This window comes from Sus scrofa, chromosome 6 (assembly GCF_000003025.6).
Source record: "Sus scrofa isolate TJ Tabasco breed Duroc chromosome 6, Sscrofa11.1, whole genome shotgun sequence".
NCBI classification, from domain to species: domain Eukaryota; kingdom Metazoa; phylum Chordata; class Mammalia; order Artiodactyla; family Suidae; genus Sus; species Sus scrofa.
In genome coordinates, this window is record NC_010448.4 from 159,821,141 (window position 1) to 159,843,320 (window position 22,180).

Genomic DNA, 22,180 nt, shown 5'->3' on the forward strand with positions numbered 1-22,180 from the left:
TTGTTCTCATCCAGCTGCTCAGCATGCTATGCCATCCCGTATAACACTGGGACACCTTATCATCTTGAAATACTAATAGCTTCTACTTCTTTTTTTCTGTCTTTTGTCTTTTTAGGGCCGAACCCGCAGCATATGGAGGTTCCCAGCCTAGGGCTCTAATTGGATCTGTAGCCGCCGGCCTCCACCACAGCCTCCACCACAGCCACGCTAGATCCAAGCCACGTCTGCGACCTACATCACAGCTGATGGCAACGCCGGATCCTCAACCCACTGATCGAGGCCAGGGATCAAACCTGCAACCTCATGGTTCCTAGTTGGATTTGTTTCCTCTGCGCCACGATGGAAACTCCTGCTTCTACTTTTTATTCAACAAATATTTATTACTGAGCACCTACTTTGCCCTTAGTATATAGACTAGCATTGTTCTAGGATTATTGTGAGGATTAAATGAGATAAACCTATCAAGAGTTTTGGTTCTATCTTCTGTCTTACTGGATCAATAAATATCTGCTGCCATCATTTTACTGCAGCTCCTTTATCTTTTTTCCTTGGGTGGGGCACCTGGACTGGGTAGTGTGTATGTTCCAGATTTCTGGTATCTGCAGCATTGAGAGCCTGCAGTGGGTATCTCTTGTAGAAGTCAAAGCCTTTGTTAGGCCAAGTTAGGCCTGTCTTTCCACCCCATTCATTGCTCCTGTTGGGGAAATCTCCTTTGCTGATGGTAGATTAGATGCAGCTCTAGGTTAAGGGTAAGAAAGTGGAATAACGATATAAAGACACCTGATAAATACTGTAACTTCCTTATGCTGCCTCTTCAGAAGGACTCCTGATTAATTTTTTGAACTTTTCTTTGAAAAATAGCATTTAGGAAAATACATGTCATAAGTGTACAGCTCAATGAGTTTTCTTAAGGAGAACAGACCTGTGTAACTAGCATCCAAGTCAGAAACCATCCCAGAAACACCCTGCTCCTCCACTGTGCTTCTTTTGTCACCTAGATTTCCTTCTATTCTGACTTCTAACACCATAGGTTACTTTTACCTGTTTTTTCACCTTTGGGTAAATGGAATCAATTAGTATGTACTCTTTTGGTGTGTGATTTCTTTAGCTTATTGTTATTTTGTCAGATTTTCTCCCACATGTGTGGAGTTATGGTTGGTTTAATTTCACTGCTGAATAGTGCTGCTATGAATATTTTGGTTCATTTCTTTTGATGATAATGTATGTTTTTCTGTTGGCTATGTTCTCTTGGAGTTGCTGGATCGTAGGATATGCATATGTTCAGCTTTAGTATTTACCGCCAATTTTCCAAAGTAGTTTTTACCAATTTACATGCCTTCCAGCAGTGTATGAGAGTTCTGGCTGCTTTACATCCTTACCACACTTGGTATTGTCCTAACCATTTTTTAAAACTGGTTTGTTCATTTGTTCACCTGATGTGTGTGAGGTCCTAACCTAGGCCCTGGGGATGCAGTTATGAACAAGATGGAAAAGGTCCCAAGATCCTTGCTTTTTTGAAATTTAACAAATAAGAATATAATATAATGGTTATTGCTTTGATAATGGGTGGTGCAGTGGAACCTGACCCTGAAGAGCAGTATCAGGGGGTAGGGGGGTAACTTTATCCACTGGGTATCAGTGAAGGGCTCTCTGAGGAAGTTTCACTGGAGCTGAGACCTGAGCCATCCTTGCAAAGACATACAGGAAGAGAGAAGAGCAACTGTGTAAATCTGAGGTCATGAACAACCTTGATCTGTTTGAGGTTTGGAAGAGCAGGCCTGCAGCATAGTGATAGGCTGAGGTGAGGCAGATGATGTGGTTCTGGCTCAGAGAGCCTTCTGTCCCTGTCTGCTCAGCCATGGATAAATCACCCACCCTTAGACACTCATTTGCTTATACTGGCCTCACTACAGCTCACCATCTGAAAAAGGAGTGTTCATTTTTATCTCGGCCTAGTTTTTGAGGGAAGATGCCTGCTTTAGTAAGCCAAAATATGGTCTTGATTTAAAAGTGTTGAGAGCATGGATTTGATGACTTAGGTATACACGAGTACTGTAGGAGTATGGAGATAGTCCTTCTGTATGCCAATTTGTGGTTTGAAAAAATGAGATCCTTGTGCCAGTGTAATGAAATATCATAGACAGTGTGACAAGTCAGAGCATTTATCCTGCAGCTGGATTATACAAGAACTGTAGAAACTGTGTTGGGAGATTCTGGTTTGGTACAAAGCATTCTCAGAGACACTCCAGTTTTTATTAAATAATGGAGCTTAGTGAGTACTGCTGTTTTCTTGCATCTTCTGTCTGTATCTCAGTAGCCCATTTTGCCTGATTTTGTTGTAAAAAGTTCTGAGTTTACTTCTGATAGTTGCATGTTACATCTTCCACTAAAAGGAGCATATATTGAAGTGAAGGTAAGTTAGTGTTAATATATTTCTGTGAACATTTATTGAGATTCAAACACTTTTAGTAACTTTTAACCAAAAAGTGATTGGAGATAATAAATCCAAATGCATTTTTTACTTGAGCACAATCTTCTATTCGTTTTAACTCATCCGTCTTCTTTGCTGTCTATTTCTACACTGCAGTTAATTAAAATTAGATTGATTTTAATAGTACTATGTTGTGAAATATACTCAATGGTCTTAATAGTTACCATTCAGGCATCGTTTGTAAGCTGTGCATTTACTAATGACTCAATATCTTCTTTTTGCTAATTAGTTTCCTCAAAGTAAATTAAAAATACCTTTTTTTAAGAGCAGAAAAATTTATGGGTCAAAATGTTCCCAAGTGGAATGTAGGACATAATGCTACTGAACTTTAGGAAACCAGTTTGTTTAATGAGGATGTCAGTGCTCTTCTATCTATCTTGTTTTCAACATGGACTGAAATTGTTGGCCCCTCTATCAGTAATTCTTTCAGACTGGATTAAAAAAAATTTTAACCTCAATTTTGTCAAACTTTAGCTCCATAAGAAAAGCTTTGAATTTAATGGATTTCTTAATAACTTAAGATGATTATTATTGGAACTAGTAAATTATAGCTTATAGTTTGTTTTTGGGGGGTTTTTATTGTCTTTTTTTTTTTTTGTCTTATTGGGGCCGCACCCGTGGCATATGGAGGTTCCCAGGCTAGGGGTCTAATTGGAGCTGTTGCTGCCAGCCACAGCCACAGCCACAGCAACATGGGATCCAAGCTGCGTCTGTGACCTACACCACAGCTCACAGCAACACCGGATCCTCAATCCACTGAGTGAGGCCAAGGATTGAACCCGCTACCTCATGGTTCCTAGTCAGATTTGTTTACGCCGTTGCGCCATGACAGGAACTCCAATTATAGCTTATAGTTTGTAAAAAGGATTGTCAGGTGTATTTGGATTTTTCATTCACATTTCTGTATTGTTGGTTTAAAAATTGTCTTTTTTTCCATGTACTTTATTTTATTTTATTTTTTTGGTCTTTTTGCCATTTTCTTGGGCCGCTCTCGCGGCATAGGGAGGTTCCCAGGCTAGAGGTCGAATTGGAGCTGCAGCTGCCGGTCTACACCAGAGCCACAGCAACGTGGGATCCGAGCCGTGTCTGCAACCTATACCACAGCTCACGGCAACGCCGGATCGTTAACCCACTGAGCAAGGGCAGGGATCGAACCCACAACCTCATGGTTCCTAGTCGGATTCGTTAACCACTGAGCCACGACGGGAACTCCTCCATGTACTTTAATACAAGGGTTTCTTTTCAGCTATTCATAGTACTTACATCTAGGACCTGTCAGCTGCAAAGAAAAATACCCCTTTCAATTACCAGAGCAGTACAGGTTAGTGCCACCGGGGTTTTGTTTTGTTTTTTAAATGTACGTGGAATGATACATTGGATGAAATCCATTTCCAGTCCCCAAATGCCTCTTTCATGTCTTTATCTCCATCCGTTGGAATCCCTCATTTCCGCTATCTTGTCAATAGCTATCCATTATTCAATATTCAGTTTAGAAAACCCATTTAGGGAACGCTTTCTCCCTGAACAGCCATGAGACCTGGTCCACTAACTTGTAGTAGCCTCTCTGGCTTTTTCTCTGGGCTCTTTGCACTGTTAGTTGTCCTTGGTGTGTTTATATGTTATCCCTGCCTAGATTATAAATATTATAAAGACACTTAAAACTACTGTTTCACTCTCTTGAGTTTCAAGTTGTTAGAGGTTGCATACCTGTCATTGTGCCTTGTACCTAGTTAAGTACTTCTAAACATCTTTAGTTTCTTTTCTTACATATTGACCTTCCTGTTTCCCTGGAGAGGAAGAGATAAGGCATAGTATAAGATGTACACAGATGATACCGCATTGCCTATGTTCGATTTTCATAGAGCTTGACTTTTTCCTCAAGAAAGTATTTTTTTTCTTAGTTTAAAATTGTAGAAGTGTAGCAGGGGCAGAAAAGAAGGCCGAATCCTTTGAAGGAAGGGTCTGTGCCTTAGAATCCATTGAAGTCTGTCATGTGAACTCAAAGTGAGTAACTTCTACACAGGAGCCATGGCGCACTGTCCTACAAGGCTGAGGACCAGACAGACTTCCTCACGGGCTGGCACCCCATCGTTAGATCAGAAACTGCACTACCAACCCTCCAAGTGAGTGATGGAATCCTTTGGTTGTCCTAGACCCAACAGCTTCTCTAAGCTAAGTTGTTAAGAATTTGTATCCAGGGTGTTCTAGCTCCTGTAGGTGGACAGTAAATATGAATTGATTGTAAAGGGGAGGATTTGTTGGGTGCAAGGATATAGTATAAATATAGCAGCTAGTGAGACAGGAAAACATGTCCAGTTAATAAAATTTGATATGTATGATAATGTCGTGTCTATTTAAGACAGGTTCTTTGTCATTCTGCATGATAACATGATAGGAGTGGATGTTGTTACTAGGTCCTCTCCGCACTAGAGATCAATGAACAATTTGATGTTACTGGGCAGCCTTCAAGTCTTGGGAAGCTTTTCTTCTTTGCCAGTAACTGAGAGAAGTTAGGGTTCCTACTAAGGCCTCTGGATTAATCATCCATGCTGAAACAATTCATTCAACTCATTTCATCTACTCTTGCATATGACTTTATGAGTGAATTGCTTTCTAGTAGAATCGGCCAGCAGCGAGAAACCATTCAGGGGGTTTTCCAGTTAAAGAGCCCATTCCTCTGTCCTCAGGGATCTGAAGAGACTGGCCCACCCTAAGTGACTTCCTAACATGTTTTTCTGTTATTTCCTAGAGAAATGAATGTGAAAATAACAGATTGTTCGACTGAGGTTCTCATCAAAGTTGGACAGTTTGTGTTGATTAAAGGGGATGATGATGAAAATCCATATGTTGCTAAATTGGTTGAGTTGTTTGAAGATGGTGAGTTTGGGGCTGGAGTGAAAAACATTCCTTGCCATGACTGATTGGGTGGTGGGCAAGAAGGGCACTTACTGATTCCTCTGCAGCATGCAGGGTGTGTGTATGGGGTCACTTAAGCTCTAGCTGTACCCTCTTCCGCATAGTGAACCTCTCTACTCACTAGAGCGGTACTGGGTAAGAATGGGATGGAGGGGTGCTCAGGAATTTATCTTTTCCACTATTTTTAGGAGTGGATAAGAATGGCCATGAAGGCAGGATTGTTGGAGTGGAAAGAAAGGATGAATTTAGGAGAAGTGGGGAAGGGAAAAAAAATAGGTGATTTGCACTTTCATAGAGGTGTGTCCTTTAGTTTTGGCATGAGAAGTTAGTAATTTTGCAAATGCAAAGTCACTTTTACCAGGGAGGAAGAGGTAAATTGGATTGGGCAGGTGTATCAATTGATTGATGTCCAGTCAGGAAAACAAAAACACTTTAGGTGTCCTCTTTACCCAGGGACTTGTGTATAAGTGTTGAAAAGGCTGGAGAGGCAAACAATGGTGTTTCCCAGAGAGCAGTAAGTGCAGACAGCCACTGCTGCCCCTAAGGCTGGAATAGCAAAAGGGAAGCTAGTGTTCTCCAGAGCCTGCAAGGCCACACACAGTGCCTCAGTCTATTTTCTCAGCTCTTAACCTCTGCAGAGAAGAAAAGAGCACAGAAAGGTAGGAATGGGGCAGAACCCCAAAAGGAAGACTAAGAAGAAGGATAGCAATTTATTTAAACTATGTAAAACTGCTTCTTCCAAGAGCTAGGAGAGGAGTGTGTGGTAGTTAGTCCTAGTCCTTTGGCAGTTTGTATGCCTACAAGGAAAGGCTGGAGAAGGGTGGATGATGTTTTACCTTAGGAAGTTAGGGGGATATTTGAGAAGGATAGAGGAAAATCAAACTAACATCCACTAGGGGGAGCATAGCAGCAGGATGGGCTTTTGTCCTTGAGGTTTGGGCATTTGTGTATAGATTTTTTGTTGATGTTGTTGTTGTTGTTGTTGTCTTTTGGGCATTTCTTGGGCAGCTTCCGCGGCATACGGAGGTTCCCAGGCTAGGGGTCCAGTCGGAGCTATAGCTGCCACCCTACGCCGGAGCCACAGCAACACAGGATCTGAGCCACGTCTGCAACCTTCACCACAGCTCACGGCAACGCCTGATCCTTAACCCACTGAGCAAGGCCAGGGATCGAACCCGCAACCTCACAGTTCCTAGTCGGATTCATTAACCACTGAGCCACATCAGGAACTCCCGTGTATAGACGTTTTTTTGTTTTGTTTTGTTTTTTAATGGCCGCACATGCAGCATATGGAAGTTCCCAGGACAGGGACTGTATCTGAGCTGCAGCTGTGACCCATGATTGAACCTGCAGCAACGTGGAATCCTTTAACTTGCGGCACCAGACTGGGGTTGAACCTATGCTTCCACAGCGACCTGAGTGGTTGCTATTGGATTGTTGTTTTTTTTGTTTTTGTTTTTGTTTTTGTTTTTTCTTTTTAAAGCCACTCCCCGGGGCATATGGAAGTTTCCAGGCTAGAGGTTGAATTGGAGCTACAGCTGCTAGCCTACGCCTAGCCACAGCAACATGGGGTCTGAGCTGCAGCTGTGACCTACACCACAGTTCACAGCAATGCCAGCCAGATCCTTAACCCACTCAGCGAGGCCAGGGATCGAACCCACATCATTATGGATACTAGTCAGGTCTGTAACCTGCTGAGCTACACCAGGCACTCCCAGGTGTTGGGTTCTTAACCCACTCGACACCACAGGAATTCGCCATATATAGATTTTAGAATTCGTGTTTTGTGCCACACTGGATTGCTTGAAAAGAGCTAAGTCTTTCTCTGAAAAGAGCTAAGGAGGCGAAGAGTCGGTGGTGGTGGTGGCACTGATGAGTTTATGTTCTTCGCTTGGAGCTAACCTTGGTATGAAGTGATAAACCTGAAGATTGCAAGCATGCTTTTGCCAGAAGTCATCTCAGTGGCTGGTGCTCTGAGTCTGGCTAGGAGTTTTGTTTTGCTGCTGTTTGATGGTTTCTTTGTAACACTGATTTGCAAAATTTGTTCAGTGCATGTGATTAGAATTGCTCCTATCATAACTTTAATAATTTATTTGATGACTGATAGCACTATTTGGGAAGTGGAGCAAAGTGAGAAGAATGGGTGCTGGATGGAGTCAGATTGCAGCTGGTTGGTCCTGTGACCTTTGACATTATTTAAAGTCTGTAATGTGATTACTTCACCTGTAAAGGGGAGACAGCCATAGTACCCTACCTACCTTGTAGGATTGTGGTGAGGATTAAAGATAATGTGTTAATCAAGTATCATCAGGTGTTTAGCATAGTGTCTGATACTTGGAAAGTGCTTAATAAAATGTTCTCGCATTTTCCTAATCTTACCATTTCTACCCATCCCTCCTAGATTCTGAACCTTATCCTAAGAAACACGCTCGAGTACAGTGGTTTGTCCGATTCTGTGAAATCCCAGTCCATAAACAGCATTTGCTGGGCCGGAAGCCTGATGCACAAGAGATATTCTGGTATGATAATTGTGCCTACAACAACAACGTTAACACTGAAACCATCATTGCCAATGTGCGGGTAGGTGATGCTTTGATCCTCCGTTCTATCTTGAAGCTTATTTCTGGCTGCCTCCTAAACCGCATGACCTTGAAGATGTTACTGGCTCTAATGTATCTCACAGAAATGAATTTTTCCTGTTTGTCATCTTCTCTGCTTGCCTGCCTATTTCGTCTCAACAAATATTTATTGAGAGCACTGACTATGTGTTAGGAGTCTCCTGGAGGAAGTGACATTTAGGTTGTGACCTGAGGGATGAGCAGGATTTAGCAAATGTATCTCACCGGGAAATTATATTTAGCTATGATTGGGACAGGCGTACAGCATTGTGAGGCTGAGGATGCTTGCTTAAATGAGGACTTCACCTTGAGTAAATCAGCACAAAGACGTGCTCACTGCTGCCGGAAAGTGTGTGTTATGGGATTTTATGATAAATCAGGTTCTAATGAGTTGCAGGCCGAATTGAGACACTGGTTTGGAGACTAGGATATAAGTTGTTTCTCAAGCTACTTAGGCCCCCCCAGACGGGGTTAGATCATGATGGGAAGTGTGGCACATGGTGATTAGGTGGTTGGTTTAATGGTAGGGCAGGGAGACTACGGTCTGCCATGACCGTAGTCAGATTTTTCCTGTCTACGGACCCAGCATGTCATATGCCAGAAAATAATTTCTCTCTGAGGTAAATGAATGAAGAGGTGATAGGCAGATGTAGAAGCTGAAACACCAAAATGGGTGAATTTGGAAAGACAGAGCGGGTGTTTAGGTGGTAGCACAGTGGTGGGAATGAGCATAACTGTGACAGGCCAAGCTCAGCCACAGGTGGGAGAGTATTGCGCACTCAGGAGGTAAAATGGGGCCAGTTGTTAGAAGGCACTGAACATGAATTTAAGTCATCTGATCTTGGTAGAGTGAGGAGCCACTGTAGACTCATGAGCAGGGAGGCGTGCTTATAGAAGTTTCCACGGGGAAATGGGGCATGGATAAACTGAATGGACTAGAAAAGAATGCCATACCAGGTATGGCAATCAGTGAGGAGGAGTCTGGAAATATGCTGCACCACGTCCATGCCTCTTGGGTTTAGAAAAGTAATGTTCCAAGTAAGAATGCTTTTTACTCATAGCTCTCATAGAGCGTTCCTTGACTCTTTGGTATCATCTATGCTTCCCAAATTCAGGTACTAGCTCTAGCCCCAGATGAAGTGATACCCATGGACCTGAAAAATGAGAAGACATTCTTTGTGAAACTATCTTGGAATGAGAAAATATTCAAACCACTGTCTCCAGAACTAGTTGCACAGTGGGATGAACGACAAGAAGGCAAACGTAGATGCCAGGAGTCTGTGGCAGACAAAACTAAGAGCACGGAAAGCCCTTCTTGGACCACAGCAAAATATGAGGTCAAAAGGATTGAATCAAAGCATTCCACCTCTAAATCTCGCCAAACTCCTTCCCATCCTGTCACCCCAAGGGCAAGGAAGAAGCTGGAGCTCAACAGTAAGTTGAAATGGGTCACAGTGAGCAATATGGAAGCTAAAGGAAAATGATCAAATATTAGTTTATGCTACACTGTTGAGTTAGTGCAGCAGTGGGCCAGGTATTGATTAGACACATTTTGAAATATATATCACATAAGATTTATCATTTTAATCATTTTTAAGTATTTAGTTTAGTGGCATTAAGTACAGTCACATTGTACAACCATCCTCATCATCTTCCAAAACTGCTAGTCTCTTCAGCCATTAAGCAATAACTTCCCATTCCCCATCCTCTGGCAACCACCATTCTACTTTTTGTTGCTGAATTCGACTGCTCTAAATACCTCCTATAAGTGGAATCATGCAGTATTTATCTTTTTCTGCCTGGTTTATTAAAGTTAGTATCATGTCAAGATTCGATATGTTGTAGCACGTCAAAATTTGCTTTTTTAAAAACTGAGGTATTATTGACATGCAACATTGTAACATTATATTACTTTCAGGTATACAACATAATGATTTGATGTTTGTATGTATTGTGAAATGTTTACCACAGTAAGTTTAATCACATCTGTCACCATATGTGCAACCAGTACAGAAAACAGTATGAAGGTGCCTTAAAAAACTACAGCAAGAATTACCATGGGATGCAGCAATCCTATTCCTATGCGTGTATCTAGAGAAAACTCAATTTGAAGAGATACATGCACCTCTGTGTTCACAGCAGCACTATTTACAATTGTCAAGACATGGGAACAACTTAAATGTCTATTGACAGATGAATGGACAAAGAAAATGTCGTGTAGATAAATATACACACAATGAAATACTACTCAGCCATTAAAAAGAATGAAGTAATGCCATTTGCAGCAACATAGTTAAACCTAGAGATTATCATACGAAGTGAAGTCAGAGAAAGGCAAATATGATAGCACATATATGTGGATTCTAAAGTATGATACAAATGAACTTATTTATAAAACAGAAACAGACTCACAGACATATAAAACAAACTTCTGGTAACCAAAGGGGAAAGAGGATTGGGGGGGGGTAAATTAGGAGTTTGGGATTAGCAGATATAAACTACTACATATAAAATACGTAAACAGCAAGGTCCTACTATACAGCACAGGGATATATTCAATATCCTGTGATAAACCATAATGGAAAAGAATATGAAAAATATGTGTTCTCTGTATTCATGAGCTTGTTTTTGTTTTCATTTTTAAATTGAGATTCCACGTATAAGTGAGATCATAGGGGATTTTTCTTTCTCTGTCTGATTTATTTCAGTTAGCATAACATCCTGAAGATCCATCCATGTCACAGATAACAGGATTTCTTTGTTTCTTTATGGGTGAATAATATCCCATTGTATATCCATACCACATTTCTCTCCTTTTTTTTTTTTTGTCTTTTTGTTTTTTTGGGTCACACCACAACATATGGAGGTTCCCAGGCTAGGGGTTGAATTGGATATATAGCTGCCAGCCTACACCACAGCCACAGCAATGCCAGATCCAAGCTGCATCTGTGACCTACACCACGGCTCATGGCAATGCCGGATCCTTAACTCACTGAGTGAGGGCAGGGATCGAACCCACAACCTCAGGGTTCCTAGTGGGATTTGTTTCTGCTGCACCACGACGGGAACTCCCACACCACATTTCTTTATCCATTCATCCACTGATGGACACTTAGGTTGTTTCTGTATTTTCGCTATTGTAAATAGTGATGCAGTGAACATGGGGGTACATTTATCTTTTCAAGTTAATGTTGTTGTATCTTCAGATAAATATCTAAAAATGAAATTGGCTGGATTATGTGGTAGTTTTATTTAGTTTTTTGGGGGACCTCCATACTGTTTTCCATAGTGGCTGCACCAATTTACATTCCCACCAACTATGCACAAGTATTTCCTTTTTCCCACGTCCTTTCCACTACTTATTATTTCTTATCCTTTTGATAATAGCCATTCTGTCACATTGAGAGGATACCTCATTGTGACCTTCATTTGCATTTCTTTGATGATTAGCAATGTTGAGCACCTTTTCATGTAGCTACTGGCCATCTGTACATCTTCAAAGAATAATGTTTTCAGGTCCTCTGCCCAGTTTTTAATCTCATTCATTTTAGTGATGGTTTCCTTGCTGATCAGAAGCTTTTTAGTTTGGTGTAGTCCCACTTGCTTGTCTTTGCTTTTGTTGCCTTTGTTTTTGGTGTCAGATTCAAAAAATCATCCCCAAGATCCACGTCAAGGAGGTTACCACCCATGTTTTCTTCCAGGAGTTTTACGGCTTCAAGTCTTACATTCGAGTCTTTAATCCATTTTGAGTTAATTTTTGTATATGATGTGAGATAGTCCAGTTTCATTCTTCTGCATGTGGCTGTCCAGTTTTTCCAGTATTTTTTAATAAGGAAACTGTCCTTTCCCATTGTATATTCTTGCCCCCTTTGTTATAAATTAATTGACCATGTATATGTGGGTTTGTTTCTGGGCTTTCTATTCTGTTCCATTGATCTCTGTGTCTTGTTTTTAATGCCAAAATTATATTGTTTGGGTTATTGTAGCTTTTAATATAGTTTGCAATCAGGGATTGTGATGCCTTCAGCTTTCTTCTTTCTCAAGATTGCTTTGGCTATGTGGGATAAAATTTCCGTTCTTTTCCTTTTTAAGATTGAATCATGGGCTATGATATGTATATACCACATTTTGTTGATCCATTCAACTGTCCGTGGACACTTTGGTTGCTTCTACCTTTTGGCTGTTATAACTGATGCTGCTATGAAATGAGTATCCACATACCCACTTGTCCCTGCCTTTGTTTATACTCAGGAGTGGAATGGCTGGGTCATATGGTAGTCCATTTTTAATTTTTGAAGGAACCACTACACTCTTTTCCATAGCAGCTATATCATTGCACATTCTTATCAACAACACCCAAGCGTTCTGTTTCCCCAAATCCTCACCAACTGTTCAGATCTTGTTGCTATTATGTTGTTTTATGTTATTGTTTTCTGTGGTCTTGATAGTAGTCATCCTAGAGGGTGTGGGGAGTATGTCACTGTTAGGTTCCCTAATGACTAATGATGTTAAACTCCGTAATCAGCTAATTCTTTAAGAGCTCAGCTACGAGGTGACATTGCTTTTAAATCCTTAGTGGAAGAGCTAAGAAGTGTGTGCGTGAACTGTTAGTTCATGCTGATTCTTTAGGTTCATAGTGTCACAACTGCTGTACCAGTACGACAACCAGTAGTAAATTTACCAAGTAAAGTTCAAAATTGATTTGCAGTTCTTTATGTCTTTAGAATCTATTCCGCTGAGGGAGTAAAGTTACTCTGATTAATTTTTTTCTTCTGCTAATGGTCATGTTATGCAGTAAGGTTCTTTTATTTCTGTTTAATTTTAAGGCTTTTCCTATCTGTAATTGATTTTTTAAAAAAACATGTGAAACGTTAGCATAGAAGTCAAAACTATTTAAAACAAGTATATTCAGATAAGCCCCATTCCTTTCTTTACCCTCCGACCCTGTTTTTACCTCATCTTTTTAGGTAATCAATTTTATTTTGGTTTCCGGTTTATTTTTCCTGTGTATTTTGCAAAATTCAACAGATAAACCTAAACATAGACAGGCATATATACACGCACTCGTATACAAACGTGCATATAATTTTTATTTTATTGTAACTGTATTTCCCATTCTTTCTTGCCAGTAGGATATCGTACTGGCTATATTCTTTTCCATCTTAACTTTTTGCATGAATAATGTATCTGAAAGCCACTCCATGGCCACTGTGAGAGCTATCCTCATTCTATTATGTGTCATTAACTTTTTTGTATATGTGCCAAGTTCATTGAGTATTCTTTGTATTTTGGATAGCTCTGTACTACAGTATATGTTTAGAAGCAGAATGTAAACATATAAAACAGTTCCCACCATGGCGCAGTGGGTTAAGAATCTGACTGCAGTGGCTCAGGTCACCGTGGAGGTACAGGTTCCATTCTTCATTCCCGTCCCTGCACAGTGGGTTAAAGGGTCTAGCATTGCTGCCGCTCAGATTCAATCCCTGGCCCAGGACCTTTCATGTGTGGCCATTTAAAAAAAAACAATATATAAAACATTTTGGAAATGTGAAAGACTACTAAAGAAATAATGTATAATGTTACCATTTAGAAATATTTGCAGTAATTTTTTTTCACTGTTGATTTTGTAAGACCTTGAAAGTTGAGGTAAGAAACTTAACCTTGACACAGTTACATAAGTAGACAAGGCAGAATATGATGAAAATATGTTGGATTCATTGTTTTTGACAGAAAGATGAAGGAATGAGCATGACGGAGACTAGAACATTGGAACTTTTTTTTTTTTGTCTTTTGTCTTTTTAGGGCTGCATCCACAGCATATGAAGTTTCCCAGGCCACGGGTCCAATCGGAGCTGTAGCACTGGCCTGTGCCAGAGCCACAGCAATGAGGGATCTGAGCCACACAGCTAATAGCAACGCCAGATCCTTAACCCACTGAGCAAGGCCAGGGATCGAACCCTCGTCCTCATAGATGCTAGTCAGTTTCGTTGACCACTGAGCCATGACGGTAAGTCCGACCCTGGGACATTTTTGTATTAACCTGGACATTAGTTACCCTCCTGTTCACCACTCTGCACTGGTAGATGACTTCTCGCCTCATCTGCAACAGTCCCACCCATAGCCGGTGCTCTGACGAAAGTGAACTCCTCTGGGCCTCATGCTTTCCTGCCTCATTGCCTTAGCTCACATCAGTCTCATTTATTCTCTTCACTTATCCACCTGCTTCCCCTTTCGACTCCTAAATTTTGCCTTTCTTTCAAGGTCTTTTTCCCTAGCATTTGGGTGCTTTAGGACAATTATTAAACTTCATGTTATAGTCATTTATGTGTATCATTTCCCCTGTTAGACCAGAGTATGTTGTGGATAAGAACCAGAATTGAGTCTCATCCAACTTTTGTTTCCTCTTAGCACCTGGCACATGCCTTGTCATTTTAGTAGCTCAATTGATGTCTGTGAACGAACGGCCAGGTTTTTCGTGCCTTTGGTCATGGTGAGAGAGGAACAGATCCAAACATAGTTCTTTGTAGTTTTAGAATGCATTTGATTGCCCCCGGGACCCATCTTTTCTCCACTGGTACATATAATCTGGGTTAAGAAAAATCTAGGTCTTGGTGTGACTCAACAGACCATTGGTATAGATTTTCTCAAATTTATTGGATGGGGCCTGAGGATGTGCAGTATCACTCTGGTTGAGAACCACTGTTCTGGAAGATTACTTCAGGGAAAACCTCATCTGAACATTTAGCTACAGAAGGTGATTTAACTATTGATTAGGAAAATTACCCATGGATTTAAGAGACAGACTAAAAATAATAAGAGCTACTTGGCCTGGGGAAAGAAAGTCTAGAATAATTCAAAATATGGACAATTCATGTCTTTGCATCACTTAGTGAATGAATTTATAAAGAGATGGGGGGGGCGTTGTGGAGTGCTTGTTGTAGAATTTACCCACTGTCTATGGTGATTTTCTTGAACCTAGGTTTCCCTAGGACGCGTCACACTAGGATATCCCAGCAGACATCCTCAGCCTCGTTGGATTCTCCCGGAAGAGCAAAAAGGAAAATGGCCTTCTCAGAGATCACCTCGCCTTCAAAGAGGTCTCAGCATTATGGGCCTCTGACCTTATCTCCAGCTCTGAAAGCCCCAGAGAAAACTGGAAAGATTCAACCCTCTTGTGCCAAAGATGACAAGAAAGCTTCACCAGATTGTCGCATGATCCTGAGAATGCGACCCCCAGCTTTGAAAACAGAGACTAGTGAAGAAAGAACCCTTAGCCCCACCATGGGGGGATGGAAATCCTCGGTGGAGCCGTATGTGATTCTGAAACCAGTAAACATCAAAAACAGGTGACTGCGGGTGTTACCCTGCCTCCACAGAGCCTGTCCTTCACATGCTGTGAAATGCGTGGGTCTCAGTCAATAAAGTTAGAACAACAGGGCATGAATCTGCCCATGTCACAGAATCACCCGCTTTTCCAAAATACAGATTTCTCAGCCTCTTCCTAGATGTAGTGAATTGGTCTCCAGCACTGGGCCCAGGAATCTGCATTTTTGAGATACTCTTTGGATGATTCTGATATACCCAGCTGTCTTTTGGGGATCACTGCTCCAAAAGATAGTTTCCCAAACCTGAATTGCTTCAGGGTGCCAGATTGCAAACTCTGAAACTTGACCCTGGACAATGTTTATAAATAATGAGCTGCACAAATAATGTGACAAGCCTGAAATTTCAGTGTTTTCCTGGAGTTCCTGTTGTGGTTCAGTGGGTTAAGAATCTGACTAGTATCCATGAGGATGCGGGTTCAATCCTTGGCCTCACTCAGTGGGTTAAGGATCCAATGTTGCTGCAAGCTGTGGTGTAAGTCACAGATGTGGCTTGGATCCCAAGTTACTGTGGCTGTGGCATAGGCCCACAACTTCAATTCAACTCCTAGCCCAGGAACTTCCATATGCTGCAGGTGCAGCCCTAATAGGGAAAAAAAAGAAAAAGAATCTCCAGCACCTGACTCATGATAAATAGGTTTGCTTGATAAATGCTTTGTATTGAAAATATAGCTGCTGGAGTTCCCGTCGTGGCTCAATGGAAACAAATGCAGCTACCATCCATGAGGACGGAGGTTCGATCGATCCCTGGCCTTGCTCAGAGGGTCAGCGATCTGGTGTTGCCGTGAGCTGTAATGTAGGATCTTGCGTTGCTGTGGCTGTGGCGTAGGCTAGAGGCTGCAGCTCCAATTCGACCCCTGGCCTAGAAATCTCCATATGCCTCGGGTACGGCCCTAAAAAGCTAAGAAAAAAAATATAGCTGCTAATGTTGAGCCTGAGTGGACAGTAAATTTATAGATACATCAGAAATTTAAAAAGGATAAGAAATTCTGCCTAGGATTATGTATATTCTGATCTCTGGCTGGGAAGGTAGTCAGTCTGAGTTAACTGATAAGCTTTTGGCGAACTTTGGTCTCTGGGTTTGAGTCATACTTTAATAACAAACTTTTCAATGTGATTAGCTCCTTCCAAAGTAACTGTGAAAAGAATAGGAGCCAGTCAGTCCATCCATCCGCCTATCTTCTAGTCCTGCTTCTGATCCCTAGTGCCCCAAACTGCTTCCCATAACTTGCTGTGGTATCTTTCAGGGAGGCCAAAGGACCAGAAGTTCAGGACGAAGCTACCTCTACTCCCCATCGTGTCCGCAGACAGAGCTCTCTTTTGACTTTGGATCGGATTAGGCAGCAGCTTAGGTAAGACTGTTCCTTGGCAGCCAGAAAAGATCGTTGCCATCTGTGACATCTATAATCCTCTTTCTTAAAGCCTCTTTCTTGTTTGTTATTTGCTCATACACTGAAATTCACCTTTGCCTAGTTTGTCTAGAATTAAGTTCGTTTCATGTAAGTGTCATACTTTGAAAGGTGCAAGAAACACCGGCTGGGGCTTAGGTGGCTCCCAGGGCCCCATGATCATCACACCCAGCAAGACAGTTAGTGGGGTGTCTAACAGCGTGAACTCTGATTCCAGTAGACTTGGATTTGAGCCTAAGCTTCGTTGTTTATCATCTGTGTAACCTTGGTTACCTAACCTTCTGAGCCTTGGTTTCCTCATCTATAAAATGGAAATAATAATAAGTCACAAAGTTGTTGAAGGGTTTGATGAAATAATATAAATAAAGCCCTTAGCAGAGCATCTCAGTAGCAAGGGCCCAAGAAGTGGAGCACATTCCGTACTGCTTGGTTGCAGGGAAGGCTTCAATACCTTGAATCCACACTGACCTATTAGGAACCTATTATTTAGACTTCAAACACTGAATATCAGAAAAATGTATCCCACCATTCAGGTTTTTAGGTAAGAGTAAAAGTGACCAAGAAGAGGAAGAGTTTCTACCGGCAGCAGAGTTTTCAGACTCCAGCAGTGAGGAGGAAGAGGCTTCCACACCCCGCCTTCCCAGGAGAACTCTCAACAGTGTGTCCAGGAACCCGAGCTCTTCCTTGAAGTCATCCATGCGGACCCCCTCCAAGACACCAAAGAAAACTGTAAGGTTCTTTTGCGTTTGTTTTCCACTGAAGCATCCTTCTCTTAATTTAGAAATTGTGAATAAAAAAAAAAAAAAAGAAATTGTGATGGCTGAGGTCACACAACTGGTAATGGCTGGATTCTGAACGTAGGTCTCTCAAATTCAAAGCTATGCCATTTGGAGATTCATAGAGGAAAGGTTCTAAGCGAACCCTAGGACTGAAAACGAGCTCAGCAGACAGTGATTTTTGAGTCCACGTTCCTTTTTTTTTTGGTCTTTTGTCTTTTGTCCTTTTAGGGCCGCACCTGCGGCATATGGAGGTTCCCAGGCTAGGGGTCTAATCGGAGCTGTAGCTGCCGGCCTACACCACAGCCACAGCAATGCCGGATCCGAACTGCATCTGCAACCTATACCACAGCTCACGGCAATGCCAAAGCCTCAACCCACCGAGCGAGGTCAGGGATCGAACCTGCAACCTCATGGTTCCTAGTTGGATTCATTTCCACTGCGCCACGACGGGAACTCCCGTATTCCTTTTAAGATACAGAACCGAATGGCCAAGAGCTGAACTTCCTGAGGGAAGGACAAGGGCCACAAGAACCGACTCTTTGTCTTTGCATTTCCCACAAAAGCTGGCAGAGGGCTTTGTGTGTGGTCAGTGCTTGGTGGGTATTGAATCCAGGGTCACTGGGCCATGTTGCTTGTTTTATTGTGTATTTGATACACCTGAGGAACAGGGAGCACCAGGAGGTGTTGGTCATGAGTTGTGTAGCAGCAAGATGGAAGAGGCTGATGGATGTCTCTGCTTTCTCTGGCGCTTTAGCAGAATATTGAAAGTTATTAAGGAAAGGTCTTGGAGTTCCCTGGTGGCTCAGCAGGTTGAGGAGCCAGTGTTGTTACTACTGTGCCTCAGGTTGCTGCTGTGGTGTAGGTTCAGTCCCTGGCCTGAGAACTTTTGTATGCCACAGGCTCAGCCAAAAAAATTTAAATAAAAAATTTAAAAAATAATTGGGATTTCTCTTGTGGCACAGTGGGTTTAGGATCCAGCATTGCCACTGCTGTGGTGCAGGTTTGATCCCTGCCCTGGGAACCTCCATATGCCATGGACATGGCCAAAAAATAGAAAAGAAAAAAGAATAAAAAAGAGAGTCTGTGTTCAAATACGTTTGAGAAATATTTGGACTAAACAAAGCTAAATTGGTTTCATTATCACATGCCTTCTCAAAGCCATTAATTTACTAATGTTATTGTGACCTCCCAAGAGAGCATTAAATATCAGGAACATTTTTTCTTGGAGCGTCTCATTCTTTAGAACAGTTTAGAAATGCCTAATTAGGAGTCTTTTTCTAAAGCTGATCTCTGTTTTTCCATATCAAGAAAAATGTGATCGGGCTTGGGTTGAAGTCTTTAGGGAAGGAAGTCCAGGAGCCCACCTTTGGACTAGAGACAGGCCTACCGTGCACGTAACTCAGGGGTGATCTGGAGTGATTGCCTCTCCTGGGTCCCATCCAGAAGAAGCGATTTCGGGTGTGGGGAGCCTCTTAGCATAATAAAAAAGATCCTAGGTCCACCCAGTTTTTGCTATCTTCTCAGTAAGATTTTGTTACTCCTTTCCTCTTTTCTCCAAGGTGAATAGATGTACAACTGTTAGATGGGGTCTAAATGCTTTCAGCTGCAAGGAAGGGGTGGCGAGATTATCACTTTATAGCTTGGCTAGAAGCCGAGGGTGGGGAGGGGAAGCGCCCCCACAGAACCGAGTGCTTCGTGGAAACACCATGAATGCTACAAGATAGCAGGCCTGCTCTAGTAAGCCAGTAACAAGAAAAGAGAATAGAAGAACAGAGCTGTTGGCCTAAACTGAACAGTGACCCTGGGGTTTGGAGTGGAAAAATCTGGGAAGGTTTCTCTGAGTTCTGTGTTGTCGATTGTGGACATTCTGAGCTAAAGGTTGATAATATTTTCAAAGAAATCTAGAAGAGGATCTAATGAATCAAACTCAGTTTATGCCCGTATTTTGGCAGAATATTTAAGATTTCTTAATAATTTGTCTTGGTTTCAAGATAATATTTTACTCTGAAAAAGTATTTAATCCACACTTTTTTCCCTTCTTTTTTGTTTTCTAATCCTAATACTATATGCAAATAAGTAAGAAATTGTGTTTGGACTATGAGCAAAATATACATGTCATGTGAGGTGAGAAAGGGAGAAATCTTGGTCTAGGAAGAAGCTAAGGAATTCACCACCTCTCTTCTTTTTACCAGATCATCATGAATCAGATTTGCTGATGTGTCCTGAATAGAGTTTTGATTTATTTTTCCCTTCTGAGACGTGTTCTCTCTTTTGAATACAGCCTGGGCCTAGAACACCAAGTCATGCCACTCCTCAGATCCGCAGCCGAAACCTAGCCCCCCAGGAGCCCACCAATGTGCTGGAGGAGGCCCGGCTAAGGTGATATTGTTGGGGGCAGGGTGGGGTTCCCTTCCAGATAGGCAGAATCGGGCTCTGCTTTCATTCACATGAGAGAGTGATCTGTAGTCACTAGGGTATATAACAAGGGTAGAGGGTAAAATGAATGTGTATCTTTAGAAAGAAGAAACCACTCGAGCTTGTCTGTGTGAGCTAGGGTAGACCGGCTGGGAAGGAGTTTGCCGCCCAGCACTACCATGTTCTCGGGGATGGAAGGTTTAGTCAGGACACTGCTTCTCGGCTGCGGTACCCTTTAGAGCTGTGTGGGGATGTTTTCAAAATACACAGGCCTAGATCCTGCCAGAAATCAACTGAGTCAGCATCTCAGGTGGGATGAGGTCCACGCATGTGATCTGGGGAGAGCTCCCCCAGGTCACATGTACCCTTAGTTAGAACGACTGAATTGGGTGATTTGGGTGGAGAAAGGGATTATGAGGCCAGATGAAGAGATGTAAGAATGAAGGCATTCCCTTTGATTTGTGATTGAGCTATGGGTGGGTCTTCTCTGTTGATTGCTGAGGCTATAGGGAAATGCTTCTAAAACTCTCCTTTTCCTTCATTTACCACCAACCTAGGCTGCATGTTTCTGCTGTACCTGAGTCGCTTCCTTGTCGGGAACAGGAATTCCAAGACATCTACAACTTTGTGGAAAGCAAACTCCTTGACCGTACTGGAGGGTGAGTCATGTTAGGGAAGACAGGATGACCAGGGCAGAAGGCCCCTGCCAGGGTACCACCTCAACCAAGCGGTCCTTCCCTACTGTCAGTGACCTTCAGCAAGGTCACTGCTGAAGCCTTAAGCTTTTGACACAGCTTTTGTTGTCAAAATAATTCTCTGGAATAGAAATTCTGCCTTACAGAGAAGACGGCACTGGCCATCTTTGTGTGGGCACTTTGCATACAGCACTGCGTATGGAATGAATGACTCTGATAAACAGGTCCTGCCATGACCAGGGCCCAAGGATGGTCCTCACTGCCCCCACCTCCCCATTCCCAGCGGCCTCCATCATTTCTTTGGCACACACTCCCTCACTCATCACCGATGACAGACCTAGCCGGCGTCTTCTCTTCCTGCCCCAGGTGCATGTACATCTCCGGGGTCCCCGGAACAGGGAAGACTGCCACTGTGCACGAGGTGATACGCTGCCTGCAGCAGGCGGCCCGAGCAAATGACCTTCCTCCCTTTCAATACGTTGAGGTCAACGGCATGAAGCTGACGGAGCCCCACCAGGTCTACGTGCAAATCTTGCAGGTAAGCAAAGCTCTTGGGGCTTTTTTGGAAATTATAGTTTCTGAGTAGTACATGAAAAGGGAAAAGTTTACTTAATTTGGGGCATAGGGAGCAAGGGCAAGGAAGACAGAATTCCTACCCCCAAGGATCTTGAAGTCTAAGAGCTGGATAGGAATTTCTGGAAGCCGGTGCTTATAACATGGTGAAAACCACTCATATACAGAGGCAAACTGGAAAGGGGGTTAGAGGTAGGCCAGAGTTTGAATCTTGCTCTTTCATTCATTAGCTCTTATCTTTGGACAAGTACTATCCAGTTGTAAATAGAGTCATGGAGCAATGATTCTGGAGACCAAAAATGGCTTGGGCTCTGGGACCAGCCTGTGGCTCATTTGCATTTCAAACACCATTTAACACCTCCTTTGGTGCCTTCTCTACTTCTGGGCTGAGAGTGGAAGACAGAGTATGGGATTAACAAAGTCCTCAGACTAAACAGTTTCCTCTATTAACTTTAAGCCAGGGGAGTAAAATCCTTACAGTTTACCACACCTGTCCCTCCACCCCGCCCCCTGCCAATACAGAAGCTGACAGGTCAAAAGGCAACAACTAACCATGCAGCAGAACTGCTGGCAAAACGATTCTGCACCCAAGGGGCCTCTCAGGAAACCACTGTGCTGCTTGTAGATGAGGTAAGGAGGTGCCATGAGAGCACTGGAGAAAAACTGGTGTGGCTGCGACACATCGGGAGCAAAACCTGGGCAGCAGGAAAGTCTCGGCTCTCTACTTCCTTTACCTGAGCTCTTTCTCTGGTGGGGAGAGGCATGTGTCCCTTGATGTCCTTGCTGCTGTGGTGGTTTGACCTGAGACCACATGCAGTTAAGGGCAGTGGTAACCACTCTTCACTCTGGGGCCCTGGCTCCGTCTCTGTTGTTGACTCTGCACCTCTCTCCTTTCCTGGCAG

The 22,180-nt window shown here is 42.6% G+C and overlaps 1 protein-coding gene across 7 annotated transcripts in view; it reads left to right on the plus strand.

The window, feature by feature from the left end:
* Nucleotides 1-22,180, plus strand: part of ORC1 (origin recognition complex subunit 1) — a 33,005-nt gene that overhangs the window by 1,839 nt on the left and 8,986 nt on the right. For 2 of the 7 annotated variants that reach the window (XM_005665420.3, XM_005665419.3), the window contains exons 2-12: nucleotides 4,515-4,614; nucleotides 5,241-5,368; nucleotides 7,809-7,987; nucleotides 9,141-9,459; nucleotides 15,005-15,371; nucleotides 16,655-16,759; nucleotides 17,350-17,545; nucleotides 19,877-19,974; nucleotides 20,568-20,669; nucleotides 21,072-21,243; nucleotides 21,801-21,908. In XM_005665420.3, coding sequence (XP_005665477.1) covers nucleotides 4,520-4,614; nucleotides 5,241-5,368; nucleotides 7,809-7,987; nucleotides 9,141-9,459; nucleotides 15,005-15,371; nucleotides 16,655-16,759; nucleotides 17,350-17,545; nucleotides 19,877-19,974; nucleotides 20,568-20,669; nucleotides 21,072-21,243; nucleotides 21,801-21,908 — 1,869 coding nt within the window. In that variant the 5' untranslated portion in view covers nucleotides 4,515-4,519. Of the gene's footprint in view, nucleotides 1-331; nucleotides 2,414-4,514; nucleotides 4,615-5,240; nucleotides 5,369-7,808; nucleotides 7,988-9,140; nucleotides 9,460-15,004; nucleotides 15,372-16,654; nucleotides 16,760-17,349; nucleotides 17,546-19,876; nucleotides 19,975-20,567; nucleotides 20,670-21,071; nucleotides 21,244-21,800; nucleotides 21,909-22,180 lie in introns of those variants that run through there. The other 5 variants (XM_013999391.2, XM_005665426.3, XM_021096649.1 and 2 more) reach the window with 4 other exon arrangements.